Source organism: Oratosquilla oratoria, chromosome 19 (assembly GCF_046742065.1).
Source record: "Oratosquilla oratoria isolate Oo_2021 chromosome 19, ASM4674206v1, whole genome shotgun sequence".
Lineage (NCBI taxonomy): Eukaryota > Metazoa > Arthropoda > Malacostraca > Stomatopoda > Squillidae > Oratosquilla > Oratosquilla oratoria.
Window position 1 is genome coordinate 56236343 of NC_134795.1, and position 25754 is coordinate 56262096.

The 25754-nt window shown below is 37.4% G+C and overlaps 1 protein-coding gene across 1 annotated transcript; it reads right to left on the reverse strand.

Moving 5' to 3' along the window:
• Positions 1 to 14: 14 nt before the first annotated feature.
• Positions 15 to 17104, reverse strand: LOC143035912 (serine protease HTRA2, mitochondrial-like). Its single transcript, XM_076203116.1, has 8 exons — positions 16863 to 17104; positions 13765 to 14157; positions 12410 to 12533; positions 11715 to 11801; positions 10443 to 10637; positions 9194 to 9344; positions 7283 to 7466; positions 15 to 6199 (listed from the first exon to the last, which is right to left on the reverse strand). Exons 2-8 carry the CDS (start codon positions 14154 to 14156, stop codon positions 6040 to 6042), a joined length of 1293 nt encoding a protein of 430 aa, XP_076059231.1. The 5' UTR covers position 14157; positions 16863 to 17104; the 3' UTR covers positions 15 to 6039.
• Positions 17105 to 25754: the final 8650 nt, after the last annotated feature.

Consider the following 25754-nt stretch of genomic DNA (forward strand, 5'->3'; position numbering starts at 1 on the left):
ATAATGCTAATGAAAATTTTTATTTATTTTATTTTTACATTATAATGATGTCATGGCTAATGAATAATGCTTACTGTAAATGAAATAACAATTTATATTTTAATCACAATTTATACTTCTGATCTCAATGATTTCAAGGCCAAATATGGTGGATGAGCAAATATTACACTACGCTTAATTTGCTTTGTTTTCTATTTCTGCAGATCTGTTATTCAGTAGAAACAGATGTTACTTACAAAAGATTCATGTAATGGGGAAAGAATCACAAATTAGTTGTATCACAGTTTCAAGACTAAAACATAGAGATCACCCATTTTCTGTTATCTATCACTACAATTAACATTTTACAAAAGTTAAGTAAAATGAGTGAACAAGTATACAAACAATTAAGTAAACAAACTATTCCAGTTGGCAGACTCTGAGTGACTTATGGGTTAAATTGGCGACTGGTCTGCATGAAAACGTCAATTGACCTTTGACCGAGTAGCACACATTACAGCATATTGGATAATCATTTAAATAATATTTGTTTACTTGCCTTGTTAATTTAATTTACATTTTGTTTGTATTTGACCTTATCAGGCTCCTGTCAGTATGTTCTCCTAAATCCTTTATAAATTCATACAACTTTCATAATTACTTTTTTACACCAAAACACTATATAATACTGAACTTATTTCACTGTTTCAGATCTCAAGTTATCCTGTAATTCATATAAAACTTCATACTTACTTTCTTTATAACAAATATTTGCATACATGTACATAGATTCAAAGCTACTTTATGCCTCAACTTTGTAAAAAAAAAATCATGTATATAAAAAAAATTGGGATACCTAATTCTTTCATCCCACCCTATTTAGCAATTTCTTATGACATACACAGGAACAGTGTATTGTTCCCTACCACAAGGTACTGAATCCTTTATAAGATGCCATTCTTTCTTATTGTATGACTAAGATGTGCTTGTTTAGTATTTATAAACACTGACATTTCAAAACTGTGGCAGAAGACAGAGATGACCCTGATTCATGAAATACTGAATTAGTATTTTATAAACACAGACATTTCAAAACTGTGGCAGGGGACAGAGATGACCCTTGATTCATGAAATGCTGAAATGGGAGAACTGTTAAGTGGGTATTAATGTGTATGAGGTGGGTGTGCGTGCTTTGACTTTGCCTCCTTCTTATATGGAGGAAAGAGCTTTTGGTATAATATAATAAACAGGACGAGAGCTATGCTCTTGGGTCTCCATCTCAGTACAGTACTACCTCTCATTAACGGACTACAAGAGGGTAACGGTGTCCGTTGATGTGAATAATTTGTTGATATGGAGTGGTTTTTGGGTGGCATAGTGATTGCACGGCACTAAAATACGGCACCAAAAACACTGAAAACACAGCAAACACAGCTAATTAACGTCTGTTAATGAGAGGTAGTACTGTACTTGCATTGGTCAGATTTGGTTTTAAATGTTTGTACGAAGTGAACTACTTCTTCCATGTTTTTCCACAAATAAATGCACCTACATCAAAAACTTCTTCTTAACAACTTTCAAACAATTTGCCTTATTTTACTATCTATTTTTCATGTCCTCCAGTTATTCTTCCACACATGCGGACACAAAAACATACACGTAACCTACTCCAAACACACTTGACTCACAAGTCACCTTCACCTGACACACACGATGATGTGCCTTTGGACAAATAAGATACTCTCTGAACTTAAGAGTTCTCAATTTGATGTTTGTCATACTACAGGAATCACAAGAGACAGAGTACACCAAGAGTGTGGTTCAGTCATGTAAACTGCAAATAAGTAAGTACATAATCTTCCATGCCAATGCAATATACAACATTTTACATATGCAAAAACAATACATGCATACAAACATACACAAATAAACACACACAGCTTGATGGCACAATGGTATCATTCACAACCGCTAATCCAGTCTGCATTCGATTTCCTCCTAGGGCTGAAATAACTTCAGAATCACTTCACTGCAAGCCGGCACTCTAACTCTTGTGGGCAAGGAGCTGGGAATGTGTGTGTGTGTAAGGTCACAGCATTACCCATACATCAAGCATATATGAGCTCTGAGCTCTCATCTGGGAGGGTAATAGTTATTGATCACGAGTCCAACACATGATCCAAGACCATGCTTAATCACACACATACACTTAATCCTTCCCTCCCTAACTCCATCCCTACCCTCCAGGTTCAGTTTTCCTCGCCCATTATGAATCCCATTTTGGGGTCTTGCACCTCTCTCTGTCCAAACTCTTGCCTATGAAGAGGGAAGCAGGATCTTGCAGCTGGTTTCAAATGTAGGCTGAGGGGAAACGAACTGCTACCTCATCACCTACAACTGATGGTCCACTGGCTAGATCCACTTGTGGGCATCCCAAACTCATAGGTGGGTCCCCAAATTTATAGAAATATGGCATGTTTCAGTATCCAATATATATATATATATATGTATATATTTCAATGTAATCTAAAATTTAATTTAAGAAAGTATGGTTACTTTTTACAGAAAAAATGCTTATTGCATTTTAATGTCTACCTAATTTTATATATATATTTTTCCAACATTCCTGCATAACAGTTTCAGTAGGCCCCCACTTAAACATGGACCATAGGCCAATGGCCTACTATACCTGTTGATAAATCTGGACCTGGATGCCCTCGGGTTATACTGAGAGGAAACAATGGATACTAAAAGTATATTTGCTAACCATGATTCTTCTTTTCCACTAACAGTCTTAACTCTTCTGGTAATAATGCACAATATCAACATGCATTTACCAAAGGCTCTTTCCCCCTTACAAGGGAAGTAGCCTAAAAACAAAGGCATAAAATTCACTCACACCCATTTCATCCCCACATACTCCACTCCCATCCAACACCCTCCCTCCCTCTTATCTTGGCTCCTCCTGGATGATGGGTCATCCCTGCATCTCACCCACTGCCCTGGGTCAACATACATATACCAAAATGCCCTTTGCCCCTTATAAGGAGGTGAATAAGTGTCCATTCCAATTCTGGATGCAGTGAAGAAAAAGAACCTTTAATAACTACCCTGAGATGGTGAAAGAGCTCTGGTAACATTGGTAAGTACTGGATACATTCTCATTTTCTGGTGTAAATGAGACGGTTGAACACAAGTCAAGGATTGGCATCTGCTCAGTACTTGGGGATATGAATGTGTACACACTGTTTGGATAATGAATGTGTACACACTGTTTGGATAATGAATGTGTTGAGCAAACATGGAGAGAGGCTGATGGGTACGAGATCTATGGATGAACTGGATGGGCTGCATGGAATGATAAATCTGGAAGAAATTCCACTTAGTTGAATGCAATTCACTGTTGTTATCCACTAGAAAACCCTTTAAGTGGCAAATTCATCTTCTGAGGCAGTACAGAAATAAAATGAGTATGTATGCAGAAGAAATGTGGATCACACAATTATTCTTGTCCTGGATTCTGGATTCTACCATTGATCTTTCCAAAGAGCAGCACTGCACTGCTATCTATGTTATGAGTGTGGGGCTATTTCTATGTCACAAGTTAGTACAGAGAATGAGATAGGTGGCTGAATATTTCCTGAGCGGCTGGGTCAAAGAATCTGACTCTACACAGGAGAGAAATACAGAGATCCCCAGTCCCCTTACTTAACCTCAGTCACTTTTTATAAAATGGATGGAATATAGTGGCAGCATTCTTATCCCCTATCAGAGAAGCCTGAGAAAAGAGGTCATCCAAGGAGTGGTACAGAGGATATTTAAGAACAGCTGAGATCATTTACGAGGCTTAGTATTCTTCTATGAGTAGAACCATGTCTCCTTAGAAACGGCATTATGACCTTTCTTTGATTTGCAGCCACAAATTTGGAATCTACTACTTTAAATGGCCTACATTCTATTAATAATACTGAGTAGCAATCCACACTGACTGTGATCTATTCTTCTAATTTTGGTTCTCAGTTCCTCCTCCTTTCTTCTATTTTTGATCTATACGTATCCAAATCTATTGCAGAACGATCACTAAAAACACACGTGATAAAAAAAAAAAAAAAATTCTTACAGGTAACCACAAACAAATTCAGAAAGAAACAGAAATTCCCAAGCGTTTTCATGTTATTCATATCTTCAGGGGAATACAAAAGAAAATGGATGTACAATAAAGTTTATAAGACAAAAGACTAAACACTTAGAAAGGAACTTTTGTGCATTACCAGTTCCTTTCCAAATATTTAGTTTCTTGTCTTATAAGCCTTATTTTACATCTATTTTTTTTTGTACCCCTGAAGATGTGAATACACTCATGCCTCGATTTAACGGACTAAAAGGGGGGAACACCGGTCCGATATACCCAATTGTCCGAAGTTTCCGATACTACTGTATTTCAATGATTACATTACGAAAAAATGAGGAATGAATACAGTACGGTACTTTTACTTAAGCACACTATCCAATCTGTTAGTGTAAATAACCAAAATTTTCACCCCAAGTGTACCAAGTCCAAAATTTTCATCAACCGAATACTTCAGCGAATATTGGGTAAGTTGTTCCTTTTGTTTACGAATATCAGACACAGTTTGTTTCTTTACTCCATATCCTCTTCCATACGGTGCCGCCTACGTAGGCGGCATGAGGAGCAAGTGGATACGCGAGGCTGCCATATCGGCGTCTTGATTATATTTATTGTAGTTGCCCCTGCGTAATGACATACTCTCTAAACTGTCTTCATCACATTTTCTATGGTTATAAAAATTCACGTGTGAAAGAGAACGATCGATATAAGCGGTGACTATTTTTTATGATGCGAGTATTATGACGCAACATCGTACGTCTGGCAGCTAATGCTGCCCGCGAGATTTTGGCCCGGAGTGAAGTGGATATTCATCACACACCTGCTTCACCGACACTCCACTTTCCAACTTTTTAATCAACACAAGCTTCTGTGATACTGTTAAATTGACTCTTTTCCTCTTTTCTACAGGATGTACAGGTGCCATGGTTAAAAAAACTGTTGAATTATTTCACAAACAACACACAAAACAGGGCCAAAAAGGTCGAAAAACACGGACCAAACAGCTCCACGTGTTCCGGCACAGTTGTAAACAAAGCGACCATAGGTCATCTGGCGGTCAACTGCGGAAACATCGGACCGCGTCCGGTCGCTCCGGAAGCTACAGATTTTGTCCGTTGTATCCAAAATCCGTTAAAGCGAGGTCCGTTAAATCGAGGTATGAGTGTAATACGAAAGCGCTTGGGAATTTCCTTTTCTTTTCGATTTCCTTTGTGGTTACATGCAAAATTCCAAATTTATACCCACATTATGACTGGTGGTCTGTTCATGTCGGTAATGGCTCTGAAAAAAAAAAAAAAAGCATTTTGGCTACACTAGATTGAAACCCTAGTCCCCATGGTTTATATGGAAGAAAATTAAAGCTGTTTCCCAGTTCTATTGATCAACCTAAACTGCATGAGATGCCAAGGCTAACACTGTACATTGTCTTTTCACATAAAAAAAATTATACACAAACACACATGAATATATTTCCATATCCACTGTATGTTGAAATGTTTCCTATCCAATGCAAATCTTGTATACACAAAATCATAATACAAATTGTTACAAGGATTTTGTACAACCTCAATGTCTTAACATGGTATCTTCTTGAATTATCATAACAAGAAATTATACTTTTACTAGGGGTGGGTTTATTATATTAATCCAAATCATCATCATCATCACTATTTTTTGTACTTACACACCTTACAAAGAGTCAAAGCACCTACATGAATTATGTCAGCCCCTTCTGTTATCATATCTTATCAAATCTATGTGGCAACCTTTTAACTTTATCACAAGAGATTATTGCTCTTATTCTTCAGGAGTAACAGTTACACATACAAGACATTTCAAATTCATCCCAAGAAATTGTTATCATTATTCTTCAGGGGTAACAGTTACACTATGTGGTGACATTTCAAATTTACCATAAGAGATTGTTACCATTATTCTTCAGGAGTAACAGTTACACTATAATTTTGTCCTCCTCGTACAACTATTAACTGCAGATCTCCTTCACTTTCAAGAAGTTTGTAGACATCACGAGCTGATGTGATCTTATGGCCATTGATGTGGGTAACAACATCTCCAGGTTGTACGCCGGAACTGAGAAAAGAGAAACAAATTATAACACAAGGTTCAACTTCAAGAATCTTCAACACAGATTATTCTGTGGAGAAAAATATGTATATATCATTAAATGCATGTACACTGTTTCTGACCCAGGACAATGGACAAGATGCAGGGATGGCCCATCATCCAAAAGGTACCATGATAAGAGGGAGGGAAGAGGGTGGATAGGAGTGGAGTGTATTAGGGATGGAATGGGTGGGAGTGGTTTTTGTGCCTTTGATTTTTGGCTACCTCCCTTATAAGGGGGACAGGAGCCTTTGGTATATGTATATACACCTACACTACAAAACGAAGCTTAAAAGTTATTTGAAATTATACTAAATTTTATAATAATAACTGTTGCCTCGAGTTTCACTAACTGGAAACCCAAAGTCTCACAGTTACTGGCAAAAGTCCTTGGGTACACCCACAGAGTTCTATAGGAAGAAAAGTTGGTGCTGTTGTCTGTTTTGTATTAATGTGGACCTTTTTCTATGTAATCTACTACCAGATGGAGGAGTCTTTAGTGTGATGTCAGCAATAACCAGCACTTTCATTCTTACGGACAATATTGTACCAAAGAGGTGGAGGCATGGAAGTGGTAAAGGACAATCAAGAAGGGTAATTGAATGGAAGGATTGTTTAAGTTAAAAGGGATCAGGATTCGTTTTTTGAGATTAGTATCTGATGATGTGTGACTTTAGTCTGAGGGGATGTCACTAAAGCCTCTAAATCCCTGCATTCGGAGTTGGTGGATGTAGGGATGACCTGTCATCCAAGAGGAGCTGAGATGAGAATGGGTGGTGGAAGGGAGTGAAATGGGTGGGAATAGGAACATGCTTCTGATTTGGCTACCTCCCTTGTAAGGGGGAAAAAGCTCTTGGTATAAAGATAGAAAACTTTTGTAGTCAACATCCCATTTGGAGAGGAGAAGGAAGGAAGGAAGGAGGAGGAGGAAGGAGAGATGGGAGGCAGTCATAGGTTGTCAGCTCACCTTGTGTGAAAAAAATTGGGAAAAATAGTCAAAGATGATAGAGAACCTTGACCAAGTCCTATGACCAAATACAATATACTTACTGGTATGCAGGTGACCCAACTACAACTTTCCATACAATGATGCCATGAGTAACGGATGATGGAATAGGAGGGCGGCCATTGACTCCTCGACTTTGCAACTCCAAGATAATGTCAGGTGTGAGAGTGAGCATAGTTAGCCCTAAGTAACGATACCGTACTTGTGGGGCTGCTTGAGTGTATTTACCTGTTGGTGAAAAATATATTTAGCATACATACATATACCAAAGGCTTTTTCCCCCTTACAAGGGAGGTACATACATATACCAAAGGCTTTTTCCCCCTTACAAGGGAGGTGGCCAAAAAGAAAAAGGCATAAAAACCATTCCCACCCACTCCATCCCTCATACACTCTGCTCCCCTCCACTTGGCACCTCCTGGATAAGGTAGAAAAAAAAAAAAAAAAAAAGCATAAAAACCATTCCCACCCATTCCATCCCCAACATTCTCCACTCCAATCCACCCCCTTCCCTCCCTCATATCTTGGCATCTCCTGGATGATGGGTTATCCCTGCATCTTACCCACTGCTCTGGGTCAGAAGCAGTGTCGCAACACACAGCACATCCACAGCAAGGCCTCTTCATTAAATCGACGACCCCTCCCTCTTTGTCCCCTCATGAAGAAAAGGAGGAGATGGAGAGAAATCCCTTCGGGCTGTGTCAATTTACTTCTCACACATACTCCCTCAACCCCATCCCCCACCCATTCCCTCTTATGCATCACAGCATCATTCATACACAACCATTCTCCATTCACCACTATCTTATGTCTTCTCCCATCCTTCCTCAACAGACATTCCCCTCTTTCCCAGTGCCCCTTTTACCCCATCCATCCATCTCATCCTAGGTCACCCCCTCATGTTCACTCCTTCCCCCTCTGCCTTCCATACCACTTTTATTAATCTTTCTTCACTCATTCTTTCCATGTGTCCAAACCATTCCAATACTCTTTCATCAATCCTATCTCCCAACTCCCTTTCCACCCCCATTCTCCTCCTCACCTCCTCATTTCTCACTCTATCCAGCCTTGTAATCCCTATCACACTTCTCAGGCACCTCATCTCAAACACATTCAAACTCCTCCTCTCTTATGTTCCATGTTTCTGACCCATACAGTGCTGTTGGTAAATCACTCCTTCATACAATCTCCTCTTAGTTATTTAGAGTTGAATAAATTCAACCCCTTCACTATGGGCCAAAATCTCGCGGGCAGCATTAGCTGCCAGACGTGCGATGTTGCGTCATAATACTCGCATTATAAAAAATAAAGTTACCGCTGTAGTGGTATTGCTCGTTCTCTTTCACCCGTAAATTTTGATAACCATAGAAAATATGATGATACCAGTTTACAGAGTATGGGGATCACGCAGGTACAACTACAATATATATAATCAAGGCGCCGATATCGGCATCCTCGCGTACTCACTTGCTCCTCATGACGTCTACGTAGGCGTCATTGTATCGAAGGGGTTAAAATGGTGGAGGCATTCTTATCTCACCACCACAAGAACATGAGAGAAAGTGTCCTAGGATTGGTAGAGGAGAGATCCAAGAACAGCAGAAGCAAGAGATGGTAACATTAAAGAGTGGCCTAGCATTCCTCTCTGAGTGCCGATCCATTTCCAAACATGAAAGAGAACTGCATAAGTCTGACCCATTGGGGGTGCCACTAAATTCCTTAAAATATTGAGAGCACATTATTCAGCCAATTCAGGAATTTCCACAAAACCTCACCTCAAAAACATTCTGTGCATTTCTTTCTGCTGCATCATAGCCCGCATCCACTCACTACATATTCAAGCCCATTTAAAGCCCCTCCCTTCTCTGTCTCTCAGGGTCACCCACTCAGTCACCAAACATTTCATAAACAATCAAATCCGTTAAACACATTCCCCGTAAAAAGAGCATATTTACCCATCAAAGCCTTTTTCCTTTCTGCTTTACTCATGAACTTCTTTGCATGGTCAACAGGGATAGCAAATGAGATGCCAGAAGTCACGGTCATAGAGTTGATGCCAATCACTTCACCGTCAAGATTTACTAAAGGTCCTCCTGAGTTGCCAAACTGTTTCAAGAAATAAGGATAATTAGTCAGTTTTTCTCTTACAACTATTCCTTCAATTTCTAAACAACCCATCAACCCATTACCCTGGATCTTGTTTGACACAAACCCAAGACATGATGAAATCTGGCTAGAGCCACCCAATTAGCTCATAGGTCACCTGAAGTGTCTGTGACTTTCAAGTTTTACCTACTGGAAAAACAGCCAACAACAGTCCTTATCTCCTCCTATAGATCTCTCTGGGAGGAAATATTGGACTGGTGTCCACGTTGTATTAGTATCAGTCTGCTTCTACATAACTAAACAACAGATTTATATTATCTGCATACACAGACTCTTCCCATCAATAGTAAGTCTATTCTTCTTTCTATGATGTTTATCACTATATAACCAGACACTTTTCGCCCTATAACAGGGTTAGCCGAGTCAAGTCATACATACTAAACTGCCTTTCAATCATACATACATATACCAAGGCTTTTTCCCCCTTACAAGGGAGGTAGCCAAAAGGGAAAAGGCATAAAATCATTCCCACCCATTCCATCCCTGAATACACTCCACACCCCTCCACCCTCCCTCTTATCTTAGCACCTGCTGGATGATGGGTCATCCCTGAACCTTGTCCACTGCCTTTCAATCATACTCAGACAAAAGACATGTCTACACTTAAAAACTATATATTACTGTCCATCTACAACAGTCCAATACATAAGTTCTGGCCTTTGCCATTTACGAATTTTCATGAGATATTGTGAAGAGATAGATCATCAATCGAAATAAACACTATATGAGGATGGAGCCTTTATCAGTTCGATGTTTCACTTGTTATAGCTTTTTTGTGTACATGTAGTTGAAAAATCTATAAAAAGTGAAACGTCGTACTAATGAAGACCCCGTCCTCACATTCGGTGTTTATTTCAATAGAATTGTCAGCAATTGCCCCTTTCATACAAATAGATCATCAAACAAACAATCTGTTGCCCCATGTCCCTTTTGCAGGAAATCCGCAGCCCCAAGGTAACTGGCAACTGAAGTCACCGAAAGGTTAAGTTTTCAGTGGTAGACTGCTGCAAATGAATTAAGGTTACTTAGACCCCTTACTGTGATTGCAGCATCAGTTTGGATGTACTCGATGTCTTTTCCCCGTAAACCAAGCTCTTTGCTACCCCGACTGATGGATGACACCACTCCCATAGTAATTGTATTGGAGAGAGACAATGGTGATCCAAGAGCAACTACAAACTCTCCAGGACGAAGTTCTGATGATTGACCAAGTTTCATCACAGGAAGATTTTCCTGAAAGAAAAAAAAGAAATAAATAAATAAATAAAATAGAAACTACTACTTGCATTCATTACACACATTTAACTTAGTAAAAAAAATTAACTAGTAATGGAAGCCATATTTCAACCTTGGAATGCCCCTCTGGAAAGACAATAATAAATATTCTTGACCATCTCAAGAAAGAAAATGGGTGATGGATTTCTATGCAAATAATTCTGATAATGTGAAACACGTTGAATCAGTTCAATGAGTTTAATTTGTTTATGATGTGGATATGTGCCTGAACATGGTCACTTCCATATAAGGATAAAGGGCCTTTGTTGATTCAGTTTAGAATCACAAAATTCACCCTCTGAAGGTGAGGATGGTACCTCTTCAAAAAGGACTATTTGAAGCACTGGGACTTTGTGTAGTATGTCCTTTCTATGACTAAAAATCTAGATATGGTCACAATTAGAAAAAGGTATGTAATGAATGTCCAAATTGGCAATAACAATCCTACATACTTACATAGAACTCTACATCTGGTATTAACTGCACAAGTTTTGTGCCATAAATACTCCAGGGACCTTAGTGATATCCCCACATACCATAGTATTTTATTTTTTAATGATTGGGGATTAATTTCCACTCAAAGAAGAATCATGATCATGTTTAACATAAACTATCCCACCCTTACTGCTACAAACATACATACATATACCAAGGGCTCTTTCCCCATTACAAGGGAGGTAGCCAAAGTCAAAAGGCATAATTCCACTCCCACCCATTTCATCCCCACCCACCATTCCTCCCTCTCTCCTTCTCATCTTGGCTCCTCATGGATGACAGATCATCCGTGCATCTAGCTCACTGCCTGAGTCATAGGTGATGCTACGTTCCTTATATCATCCCTTTCACTACCTCATTCCAACTCTTCAGCACAGTATTAGCCAAAAGGATACAGGTGTTGTTTATCTTCAACAAAATACAAATCGTTCACATGTACAATGTCTGCAATCCTTCATCATTTTTCTCTATTCTTTTAGTCCTTTTATGCTCTTTCCCTTATGTCATTTCTCAACAAGACAAATCACACTGGCAACTTACACATTTAATCCTAATAAGAGCAAGATCAGATATTGCATCAATTTCTTCCACAACTCCAGTAAACTCTCTCCCATCATGCAATCGTACCTGTAAAGAGATAAAAAGATCTAATCAATGATGGGTCAATCAACAATAACATCCACCTAGTTTGTAGCCAGTGGCTGTCAGCATCTCCTTAAGCAAAAAAGTAGTTATATAATTTGTATAAAGTGGGTGTCTGCTTTGACTCAGCCACTCCCTTAGAAGGGCGACAGACCCTTTAGTTTATTGTATTAATGCTTGGATCAGTGAGGCTTACTTTGTAGCCTTTGGTTTTTTTTATGAGAAAGAAGCAGTCAGTACGCAATGTGGTTGAGGTGGAGGATATGCAATTCAGGTTGATAGACAAATCTTGGTCCCAATACAGAGACTAAGTGTCAGCACTTTGGGTCTGCACCTCCAGATAGAGGTTAGTGTGTTGCTTGATTTTGAAGATGGGTGTCACATAAATCCTCTCCTCTGATGTCCATCTTGACGGTACTCATCACTGGTCTTGTTTTATACACCCAATCATTATTATTCTTTTTCTTTTTTTTTATTCTATTCTACATCATTTAAAAAGATTAACCCATTTATTGATCACACATACAACTTAATTTTTCAAATATTGATTGCAGAATTCTTTATCTGTAATCATTGAGTAAAACACTACTCACCACCACACTACTTGATCGTGGACGGTTGGAGACAACATGAGCATTAGTGAGAATCAGACCACTCTGATCAACGATGAATCCAGATCCATTTGATGCAGTCTTTGGTTTCCCATGAAAGTCCCTCCTACAAGATACATCACTGTCAGGGTTCCATTATATCAAGAGACAGATACAATGTATAATGCAAAGATCATAGACATTCATTATTGTATATATGTAAACATTTGTAGAACGGGACCAATGACAAATACCTGCAAGTGTTGGTCTTGCAAGAAGATTGTCAGCGATAATAATCTCCCTAACACCTGATACAGTACTACCTCTCATTAACGGACGTTACTTAGCTGTGTTTGCGGTGTTTTTGGTGCTGTGCAATCACTATGCCACCCAAAAACCACTCCAAATCAACGGATTATTCACATCAACAGACACCGTTACTCCCCTTTACTCCATTGATGAGAGGTAGTACTGTACATCAACACCACAACCTCAATTATATTTTCTCCACTTTATTTATCTATTTTTACATATGGACACTCAGCAACCACTTCCTTTTTCCTATTCAAGTCAATGACACAGAAACTATTAAAGTTGCCGGGTTTCAGTTCTGATATCAGTCTCAAAGACTCTCCTCTGAAAAGCAGACCCCACTGTGGTACCCAGCAATGGCAGTAACCTTCCCAGTAAACAGCTTAAGCTCATGAGCCCAGGCAAGGATCGATCTGCTTACCTTGTGAACACAAGGCCAGCATGCTACTACTGTACTAATACAACACAAACAACAATCCAGAATTTCTTTCCAGAGAGATCTATGAGAGCCCAATAACCATTACCTGCCACTGTAGGGCTGGAGTTCACAGTCAATGAAATTTGAGGCAACAGTTACTATTACTATTAATAAGATTACTGGTACTATTCCAGTGATGATATGAGACAAAATAAAAATGCAATATATTATTCTGCTACCTACTAATCAGAATTATAATCACCATTTTAACACCTAGTAATACAAACAAACTATTTATCTATTTCCCAAGAGGCTTCTTCCCCCTTTCAAGTTAGGTAGCCGATCAACATAACCTACACTCAGTATGAAAATAAGCTTACATGCTTTTTTGTGTTACCCTCGGCAATTGTAATTGTTATTTCGAACTATGTGTTCTTTTCATTATCTGCACTTCATGTATATTGATTCAATGCCAAATAAACTTACTTAACACTTGATTAAAGCACCAGCGCAATTTGCTACATTCATACTGCACTCAATAAATTGTAACACTTCCTTCATATTATCAACTTTTTGCATTTTAATCCTTATTCAATAAAAACAGAAATACACATTTATAAATACCAACCTGCGCATGTACTTTATTTCAATGTAGACAACACTATCTGATATGCCCTCCACAACATCTGCTATAAAGTTATAAATCAGTTTTCTGCTGGGAGGCTCAACAATACCCTCAGGATTATTGTTTTCATCAACTGTAAAGCCTTTAGATGCATGAAGTACTGGTATGTTGAAAAAGAGTGGTGATCCATTTTCTATTCTGGCTTTGTATGCAAGTCCAAGACATAACCCAGTACCAAGGCCAGCAAGAACACCGACCAAATTTTTCCCAAATATCCCTTTCCCTTTGATTGGGATATTGGAAGTTTCTTGCGAAATATGCATAAAACCTTGAATACTAGGTGTCCATGAGGAAACCAGCCTCCTCCATCTCCACATTCGAGATGCTGTATTCATCCTGTTTAATGGAAAAAAAAAAGTCTATAATTAACATGAGCAGCCACTGTTAAAAATAGTTCAGACAAAAATGTTGAGAATATATACACAATATACACCTTTTTTAGGTGTACACTTATTCCCTATAAAAATTTTCAAAGGATTGGTATTGCCTGTGGTATTAGTGACTTGCTCAACTAGAGTTTATGGATGTGACAATATTTAAGGAAGAGTATAAATATCTGAACTTTTAAGTCACTTGTGTTTCCTGTCTTGCTATGTGACTAAGAAATATGGGTGCCGCTTTAGTATGTGGCCTACGAAATTTTTTCTCTAGTTTAGTATGTGGCCTACTATTCAATGCACCGAGGAACACACCCAGCTTTGCAGTATATATAGCTTGTAATTGTGAAGCAATAACAGTTCTCTGTCTGTGTTTCCTTTGTCATCACTGTTCAACAGAGGTACGTTTTTCAAATTTTACCATTACATTTTAATGTTGTTTTTTAAAGTGTAACTTCCTAGTTTAAACTTGTTGCTATATTCTAATCATTTGTTTATATCTCATATTTTTTCATATTTCTTTTCAGTTAACCTTACCCATTCAAAGATGTTGCTCAGAGAATTTTATTTGACAATTGCTGCCAATGATGAAAGTGCAACGTTATTTTTACGAGAAAAGGGTGTCCTACAGGAAGTGTAATGGTCAGGTCAAGCCAGGTTAGGTTAGGTTTAAATGAAAAATTTTTTAAAGTATAGTTGTTTGTTTCAAATTTTTCCTGAGGTAGGACACGTTCAAATAGGGTAGGCCACATACTAAACCAGTTTCAAAAAGGTAGGCCACATACTAAACCAGTTTCAAAAAGGTAGGCCACATACTAAAGTGGCGCTGAAATATGGGTACTGAATGACAACTTGAAATCTATATACCTTGATGTCTTGAGTACCACTTGCCATAGATGGATCATAGAGTATTTCTGTAAAAACTATTCTATACACCAGCAAATGATTTAAGACTTTGAAGGCCTGTTACCAAAATAATTTGTGAATACAACTCATGGGACAATCTTTACAGGAAATAACCCTTGATGGCAGATACAAAAAGGATGCCCATATAAGTCATGGCTAGGTCATGTGAACTAATCATGTCAAGACCTGTCTGGAATGGGAAGGGTGCCTAAAAAGGAGTGAACTTGCTAGGAGTCACCTTGGAGATTAACAGTGGCATGTGAATCAAATGATGCACTCCCAGAGTATACTCCCAGTTGATGGGGAGACAGTGATGACAAACCCCAGGCCATAACCCCTATAATCAAAGTTATTGCAGATTTACATCAATCCCAGGTCCCAGTTCTGCAGGTTTATAATGTAAACAAAGACTCCTAGCATGTTTTAGTCTCACAATGTGTCTTGAAACAATTAATCACCCATGATGTAATATCTGGAGAATATGTCTCATTGGATATGGCTGTCTATAGAATTCAGAGAGCATATTCCATATACTAGTATATATGTGAATACTGTATGAATACATTATCTTTCATATTTTATTATCCTTGCAAATGAGACCTGGGACAACCGCTTCTATTCAGAGTAGCATGACTTACTATGCGTCAGTAGTATGATCCCCACACAGAGTGAAGGCGGTCTCACTAATTACCGACAAAACCCAAACAAGGTCAGTTTTTGCTCAAATGCACAATTCCATATATATGGTTGTATCATTTGACATATTTTCTTTAAAATGTGTGATTAACATGTAATTTGATCAAAGAGAAGTCGGGTTTCTAGCCTCTGCAAAATTACCCACCACAGCTACGAATACCGTCCGACTCACTAAATAGCAGCAAAACCCGAACAAGGACGATTTTTGCTCAAATGCACAATTTTATATAAAAAAGTGAAGGATATAAGCAAGTGAGAGAATGCAAAGGCCACCAACCAAACTGGTCCCCAGCCTGGTAGATACACCATATGTTGAAAGGCTAATGAGTCTGCCAAAATTGAAAGATCGAAGAGAATGAGGTGACATGATTACATTGTTCAGGTCACAGTAAAGGGGATAGATTGCACTCATAGAAGAAATCTCCTAATTAAAGATGGGAGGGCTTCAAGAGGTCATGGAAGTAAATTAAGAAAAACCACATCTCAAAAGGATGTGAAGAAATGCATTTTCCGTATAGATGTACAAATATATGGAATAACTTAAATGATATAGCCCAAGCTCAAACATTACATGAGTTCATATCTAAATATGATAATTTGAAATCAAAGAAGATATTGATTAAGTTGGAACTGTACATGAATTTGAGTCTACGTATGTAGGAAAATTAGAAAATAGGAGACCGGATCCAACCAGCGTTGCTCGTTTCCTGTACAGTAACAGTGTATTGTATTAGTATACTTCAATTAGGTAAATCTAAATGCATGTAACTACAGTTTTGCCACCTATTTCCATATCCCATTTAACTAGATGATTGGTAATACCCATACACATGCCTATTGGAAAGAACCAGTTTTCACAAAGGTCGCATTCAAGGGAATTCATCACCCAGTAAGACTAATACAACATGTAACCATGTTGCACAATCACAATCACAATGGTAGATTACTCATCTGGTGTGTGACGAAGTTCAAGTTGTAATACTAATACCATAAGATAAAAGAATAAACAGAAACATTATTAATGTAGGCCAAACAGTCTTGATATCCAAACTTAATTCTTACCTTAGTTATTAATTCAGAATGTTCTTAGATATGCAGTTTATTACTTTTCCCTATAGAACACATTTTATTTACACGACGGGCTGTAACTACTGACATTAATTACAATGGTGTTGTCTGGCAATGATTTTGTTAGTAAACAAGAACACTTTTTGAGCAAATGTTTCTTTATTGATATGATATTGCTTTATGTTTTCATTCACTAGTTCAAAGAAATATTATATTAGAAAATTTGATCAAATAATATCATACAAACGCACGCATATCACACACACTGCAAGATACAAAGGCGGGATACCACGAACGTATCCTCTTCCTGTAAAATACAACTAGGTAAATATGCACATACACACACACAAGAAATTGAACGAGGCAACAGTGTGCAAAAACTATACAAGAATTTATGAACAAACTAGATGATGAAAGATACAAAGACGGGTCACTACGAGAATAGCTCTCTTCCCGTATAATACAACTAGGTAAATACATACACAGAGGGAGAGAGGAAAAGGGAGGCTTGTAATCCCGCACGCGACTCTGGATCTAGATACACACACGACTCAATGGCGCAGTTGGTAGAGTTCCCGGCCGCCACTACGACGATCCGGGGTCGAATCCAGCCCAGGGCTGAAATAATTTCAGCATCGCTGTGCTGCGAGTCGTCACTCCAACTCTCGTGGGCGGGGAGTTGGGTATGTGTGTGTATATTAGGTCACAGTATTCCCCATAGATCGGTCATACGAGCTCTGAGCTCTCATCCGGGAGGCTAATAACTGTCGATCACGAGTCCAACACGCGATCTAGGACCATAGTGAATACACATACACACACTATAGTCATCCAGTACCAAAGAGAATATAGGGAAAATTGAAAGAATCCAAAGAGCAACTACGAAGATGGCCCCAACACTTTCAGAACTCATATGAAGAGAGATTGTCAAAACTAGTTACCGACCCTGGAACAAAGAAACGAAAGAGGAGACTTGTTGACCATCTATAGAATTATGCGAGGTACGGAAATCCTTGAAAGAGAAGACTTACTGAAATGGAATACGAGAAATACAAGAGGACATGGAAAGAAACTTATAGATGAGACCTGAAAAAGAACAGCTTTTCCCACAGTGATGGATGTATGGAACAAACTGCACAAAACAATAGTGTGTGCAAAAACCATACACAAATTTGAAAACAGTTTAGATACTGTGAGATACAGAGACGGGACATCACGAGCATAGCTCCCTTCCCGTAAGATACTAGGTAAACACACACACACACATACACACGTCGGTCAAGGTGGCAGCGAAGTTCGGACTCCGGAGTTATCCACGAATTTCGAGGATCACAACGACAAGGAAGTACCTGTGTTGTGTTTTTAGGGAAGGGGAAAGCTCGTGGTGTAGTGGGAAGGTGATGAAAGAGGAGAAGGGGAGGGATTACTGAGGAAAATGGAAGGAAATGAGGAAGGGGAAGACTGGGTCCAGGGAGCCAGACGCCATGTAAACAAACGACGACCGGATGATAATGAAGACGAAGGGATCAGCAAAAATGTAAAGATTAGAAATATAGATAAGAGCAGCGCAATGGAATGTGAAGAAAATAATTTCCATGGATTTAATGAGGAAGGAAATGACAGCATCTCCCGACTAGTAAATCTAGAAGAGAAACTAAAAGAAATGGATGAAAATTGAGAAGTTAAGTTTAACCAATTAAAGTTGATTACTCAGAGTTGATCAACTGGAAGAACTAAAGAGGGAGAATCAAAACCTAACTAAAGAGGTGGAAGAATTAAAGAAACAGCTAAGAGAAGTAAAGGAAAAGAATGAGGAATTAAAGAGAATAAAGAGTCCATAGCAAAAGAGGTAAGTGGTCGGAAAAAAATACAAGAGAACAATAAAATAAAATTTAGAGATATAATGGAACAGCAGATGAAAGACCAAACTAAGAACACAATTATTAAAGTGATGAGGGAGAAGGAGAATATTGTAAGAGACTTAGCGGATAAAAAGAAATATATAATTATTTTAGGGATGGAAGAGAAATATAATCTAAATAGGACTACAAGAATAAAGGAAGAAAAGGAAAAAGTAAATAAAATATTAGAAGTAGTTCAAGAAAATAAACCAGAAACAGACAAAGAAATAGAAGAAATATATAGACTAGGGAAATACAATACAGATAAGACCAGACCAATTAAGGTTAAATTCAGGTCACAAACAACAGCAGAGAGTATCTTAGCAAAAACAGGGAAACTAGCAGACAGTGAGCATTATAAACAGGTTTGGATAAAAAGAGAAAGGAATAAAGAGGAAAGAAAGGAAGAGAAAACAAAAAGACTAGAAGCTAAGGGAAAAACGAGAAAAGAACAGAGTTAGAAAAGGAGAAATTCTATTGGAGAGTAGTGAATATGAAAGTGAGGAAATGGTTCATAGCAGAGAAAAACAGAAGGGAAATAGAAAACACAATGGAAGTAGCAGAAAATTAAAAGTATCTCACACAAATATAGATGGCTTAATAACAGGCTTGAACGAACTGAAAGATTACCTGAAGGAAAAAGAACCAGACATAATGGGAATTGAAAAGACAAAATTGAAAGGTCCACAGCCACCCAACAGTGTAGGACATGGTGCATATAATTGTTGGATTAGAAACAGAGAGGTAAAACAAGGGGGTGGAATTATGTTCCTGACCAAGAAGGATAAAAATGTGAGGAATGTCACATATGGAAAGTATAGAGTAGAGATGATTATGATGAAAGTGGAAGATAAGGATGGAAAGAAGAGGAAGTTTGTAGTAAATTATGTGTATCCTAAAACGGCTTCGTGGGAAGAGAAAGAACACAAAAATATGTTAGAAGACACAAGGATAACACTAAATGAGATAATGGAAGATGGAGGAAGAATAGTTATAATGGGGGACTAATTGTAAAGAAATCTGCTGGGAAGAGATGGCAGTGAAGGGTGGAGATGACCTATGGGGAAATGTGCTACTTGATATGATTATAGAACATACAATGACGCAATGGATACAAGAGAATACTAGGTATAGAAATGAGGAAGAACCATCGAGACTGGACCTAATAATTAAATAATCACATCAGGACCTGAAATAGTGGACAAGATCGAATAGAAAACACCAATAAGTAAAAGTGACCACATATTGGTTGAACTGGAACTAAACGAGGAAAAATACATAAAAAACAATATAGAAAGGGAAGATTGATATATGATTTTTTTTTTTTTTTTTTTTTTTTTTATAAAATAAGATAATTCTTTCAAAAAGCTGACTGGGAAAGGATACACAAGGAGAAAACAACAGTAGAAGAAAAACGGAATATTTTGACAATTTTTTTTTTATAAAGGAGTGGAAAAGTATGTCCCAAGACAAAAGCAAGAAAAAGGATATGTAAAGTGCTGGTACAACAAAAGATGTAGGGAGTTAAAAGACAAAAGGGATGAAGCTTGGATAAAATGGGAAAAAAAAAAGAAAAAAAAACTGAAAAATGGAAAATAAATACTAGTTATAGAAATGAATATGTACAAGTGTGCAGAGAAGAAAGAGAAAATACAAAAAAGATGTCATAGAAAAATGTAAGATAAACAAAAACTATATCACAGATTTGTAAACAACAAAGTGAAAAGCAAACAAGAATTAGAGAAACTACGACAAGGAGGAGTCGAATACACAGAGGAAATAGAAATGGCAGAAATCATGAATAAGCATTTTAAATCGGTGTTTACAAGGGAGAACATACAACCTAGAGATTTCGAATGGGAGGAGAAAGTTCCCCCTATGAAAGAGATAGAAGTATCAAGAAATGAAATAATGAAACACTTGAGTAATCTCGATGCCAGAAAATCGTATGGACCAGATGAAATGGCAAACTGGATTTTGAGAGAATGCAGGAATGAACTAACAGACAAAATACATAGCCTAATAAACAGTTCATTGAAAGAGGGAAAAGTTTCAGAAGATTGGAAAAGAGCAAATATAGTAACAATATATAAAGGGTGAAACAAGGAAGACCCTATTAACTATAGACCGGTCTCTCTTACAAGTACGACAGCCAAAATTTGTGAAAGAATGATCAAAACTAGATGGGTGAGGCATTTGAAAAAAAAGTACTAAATCCAAGGCAATTTGGATTCAGACAAGGACGATCATGCGTCACAAACTTAATGTGTTTCTATTCAAGGCTAATAGATGTAATACAAGAAAGAGATGGATGGGCTGATTGTGCATTTCTAGACCTGAAAAAAGCTTTTGATAAGGTACCACATAAGAAGTTGCTTAAGAAATTAGAAACTGCAGGAGGAATACAGGATAAACTACTGAAGTGGATGGAAGACTTCTTGTATGAAAAAAAAAATGAGAGTGGTGATAAGAGACAAACACTCAAATTGGGATGAAGTGATAAGTGGAGTTCCACAAGGAACAGTTCTGGCCCTAATAATGCTTGTTATATATATTAATGATATGGATGGAGAAAGTGAAAGTTACATGAGCTTTTTTTTTTTTTTTTGCGGATGATGCAAAATTGTTGAAAAAAGTGAACACTAGAGAAGATTGTGAATCGCTACAGAGTGATCTCAATAAAGTATGGGGATGGAGTAGGAAGTGGAGTTGGAATTCAATATCAAGAAGTGTAGTATAATGGAATTTGGAAGAAGCAAAAAAAGAATAGTGGGATCATATAAATTGGGAGAAGAAATAGAAAAGTAGAAAATGAGAAGGACCTGGGAGTCATTATTATGAATAATATGCCCCCTGAGAAACATATAAACAATTTATTTGGAGAAACTTATAATTCAATAAGAACAATCAAAGTGGCATTTACATACCTGGATGAAGAAATGGCGAAGAAAATACTAGTCACTTTGATAAGACCAAGATTGGAATATGCAGCAACGATGTGGTCACCAAGTACAAAAAAATGTATAACAAAAATTGAAAGAATACAAAGAGCAATCACAAAATTAGCACCAACACTCTCAGAACTATCATATGAAGAGAGACTAACAGAACTTGAGCTACAGACATCAGAGCAAAGAAGAGAGATAGGAGACTTGATAACGATTTATAGAATCATGAAAGGCATAGAAACTATTGATAGAGAGGATCTAATAAAATGGAATACTGGAAATACAAGAGGACACGGAAAGAAGATCAAGAAAGACAGTTATAGAAGAGACCTGAAAAAGAACAGCTTTCCCCGCAGAGTAATAGACATTTGGAACAAGTTAGATGAGAAAGTAGTGTGTGCAAAAACAATACATGAATTTAAGAATAGTTTAGATAAAATGAGATATGAAGACGGGACACCACGAGCATAGCTCCCCTTCCCGTAAAATACAACTAGGTAAATACACACACACGCACGCACACGCACGCACACACACACACTTCAGCGAATGGACGGCTTGGATGACGTTCTGAAGAAAACTGAAGTCTGTGGATCCCAACGCAAAGAGAAGTGCCTAGTGTTTTTGCAGGGTGGGGGGGGGATTGCTCGTGGACTAGTGGGAAAGTAGGGAAAGAGGAAAAGGGGAGGGATTACTGAGGGAAATGGAAGGAAATGAGGGAGTAGAACTTGGCCCAGACAGACAAGCGAAAGGTAAACAAAAACATTGAGTGAGTATGAAATTACTAATAAAAATGTACATATTAGAAGTATAGAGAGGAGCAATACAGTAGAAAGTGACGAGAATATGTTCCAGGGATTTAAAGAGGGTGGGGGGGACACAACCCCCCCCCCCCGACGGATAAGACTAGAGGGGAGGGGTGGTAAGGGGATCGGGGACTTGGAACGTAAGTTAGGTAATGTTGACTCCATTTTCCAGAGAATTGAAAGGTTGGAACAACTAGAGAAGGCTAACAGAAACTTAACTGAAGAAATAGAGGACCTAAAAAGACAGTTAGGAAATGTAAAGGAGGAGAATGAGAAATTGAAGAAGAATAGTAATGAAAACAGAGAGAAAATAGCTAAAGAAGCTAAAAATTGGAAGAAAACCCAAGAAGGGAATAAGGTTTCATTCACTGACATAGTCAAACAGCAATTGAAAGAACATAATGAAGACTCAGTTATTAAAGTGATGAGACAGAAGGAGAATATAGTAAGAGAATTAGCTGACAAAAAGAAATGTATAATTATATTAGGAATGGAAGAGAAACATAACCCAGATAGAACCGCAAGAATCAAGGAGGAAAATGAAAGAGTAAGCAGTTTATTAAAAATAGTCCAGGAAGATGAACCAGAAATTATAAAGGAAATTGAGGAAAAATTTAGACTCGGAAAATATAGTACAGATAAGACCAGACCAATTAAGATTAAATTCAGGTCACAAACAACGGCAGAGAAAATTCTATCCAAAACAGGGAAACTAGCAACAAATGATCAATATAAAAAGGTATGGATAAAAAGAGAAATGAATAAGGAGGAAAGAGAGGCAGAAAAGCAGAAAAGACTTGAAGCTAAGGCAAAAAACGAGGAAAGAACGGAGTCAGAGAAAGAGAGATTCTATTGGAGAGTAGTGAACATGAAAATAAAGCAGTTCGACATACTAAAGAAAAACATAAGGGAAACAGAGAACACAATGGAAGTGGCAGAAAACTAAGAGCGTCTTACACAAATATAGATGGATTGATAACAGGATTGAATGAACTGAATGATTATTTGAAAGAAAAAGAACCGGACATAATGGGAATTGTAGAAACAAAATTAAAAGGCCCACTACCACCCAACAGTGTAGGACATGATGCATACAATTATTGGATTAGAAACAGAGAGAAAAAACAAGGGGGTGGAGTTATGTTCCTGACTAAGAAGGATATAAACGTGAAAGGTGTCATATATGGAAAGAATACAGTAGAGATGATTATGATAGAAGTGGAAGACCGAGATAAGAAGAGCAGAAAATTTGTGATCAATTATGTGCCTCCGAAAACAGCCTCATGGGAGGAGAGTGAACATAAAAGTATGTTAGAGGACACAAAGATAGCATTAACTAAAATAATGGAAGACGGAGGAAGAATAGTTATGATGGGCGACTTTAATTGCAAGGAAATCTGCTGGGAAGAAATGACAGTAAAGAGTGGTGATGACTCATGGGGAAATGCTCTACTTGAGATGATTACTGACCATTCAATGACACAATGGATACAAGAGAACACTAGGTATAGAAATGAAGAAGAACCATCGAGGCTAGACCTAATAATTACATCTGAACCTAGAATAGTGGACAAGATTGAATATAAAACACCAATAGGTAAAAGTGACCACATATTGATTGAACTGGAACTTAATGAAGAAAAATATATGAAAAGAAATGAACAATATAGAAAAGGAAGAATGATGTATGAAAAAACAAACTTTGATAAAATAAGAGAATTCTTCCAACAAGAAAACTGGGAAGAAATATACAAAGAAGAAACATCAGTGGAAGAGAAATGGAATATTTTGACAAAACTTTACAAAAAAGGAGTGGAAAAGTATGTCCCAAGACAAAAACAAGAAAAAGAATATGTAAAATGCTGGTACAACAAAAGTTGTAGGGAGTTAAAAGACAAAAGAGACAAAGCCTGGACCAGATGGAAAAAAGACAGAAGACCTGAAAAATGGAAAATATATACTGGTTATAGAAATGAATATGTACAAAAGTGCAGGGAGGAAAAAAGAAAATATGAAAAAGATGTTATAGAAAAGTGTAAAGATCAACCAAAACTATTCTACAGATTTGTAAACAATAAACTGAAAAACAAACAAGACTTGGAGAAATTAAGACAAGGAGGAGTTGAATACACTGAGGAAATGGAAATGGCAGAAATTATGAACAAACATTTTAAATCAGTGTTTACAAGGGAAAATATACAACCTGAAGAGATTGAGTGGAAAGAAAAAGTCCCCCCTATGGAAGAAATAGAAGTAACAAAGAATGAAATATTGACACACTTGGGTAATTTTGATGTCAGAAAATCGCATGGGTCAGATGAAATAGCAAACTGGATTCTGAAAGAATGCAGGAATGAACTGGCAGACAAAATACATAGCATAATAAGCAGTTCCTTAAAAGAAGGAAAAGTTCCAGAAGATTGGAAAAAAGCAAATATAGTACCTATATATAAAGGAGGAAATAAAGAAGAACCTACCAACTATAGACCAGTCTCTCTAACAAGTACAATAGCAAAAATTTGTGAAAGAATTATCAAAAGTAGATGGGTAAAATACTTGGAAAAAAACAACGTACTAAATCCAAGGCAATTTGGATTCAGACAAGGACGATCATGCGTCACCAATTTAATATGTTTCTATTCAAGGCTAATAGATATAATACAAGAAAGAGATGGATGGGCTGATTGTGCATTTCTAGACCTAAAAAAAGCTTTTGACAAAGTACCACATAAGAAGTTGCTTAAGAAATTAGAATATGAAGGAGGAATACAAGGTAAATTGCTAAATTGGATGGAAGACTTTTTGCAAGAAAGACAAATGAGAGTAGTGATAAGAGACCAGCACTCAAAATGGAATGAAGTAATAAGCGGTGTCCCGCAGGGAACAGTTCTGGCCCCAATAATGTTTGCTATATATATTAATGATATGGATGAAGGAATTGAAAGCTATATGAGCTTCTTTGCAGATGATGCAAAACTACTGAAAAGAGTGAAAACTGAAGAAGATTGTGAATCACTACAGAGAGATCTAAATAAAGTACAAGAATGGAGTAGGAAGTGGGAGATGGAGTTCAATACAAAAAAGTGTAGTATAATGGAATTTGGAAGAAGCAAAAAAAGAATAGTGGGATCATATAAATTTTTGGGAGAAGAAGAAATAAAGAAAGTAGAAAATGAGAAGGACCTGGGAGTCATTGTTATGAATAATATGTCCCCTGAGAAACATATAAGA

Excerpts from the sequence above, each read along its gene's own strand:
- LOC143035912 (XM_076203116.1), bottom strand. The coding sequence starts at position 14,156 with ATGAATACAGCATCTCGAATGTGGAGATGGAGGAGGCTGGTTTCCTCA. Across the intron at positions 7,467-9,193 it reads AAGGAAAAAGGCTTTGATGG|GTAAATACACTCAAGCAGCC; the intron begins GTAAATATGCTC and ends TTTCACCAACAG. Across the intron at positions 6,200-7,282 it reads GTTGGGTCACCTGCATACCA|TTCCGGCGTACAACCTGGAG; the intron begins GTAAGTATATTG and ends CTCTTTTCTCAG.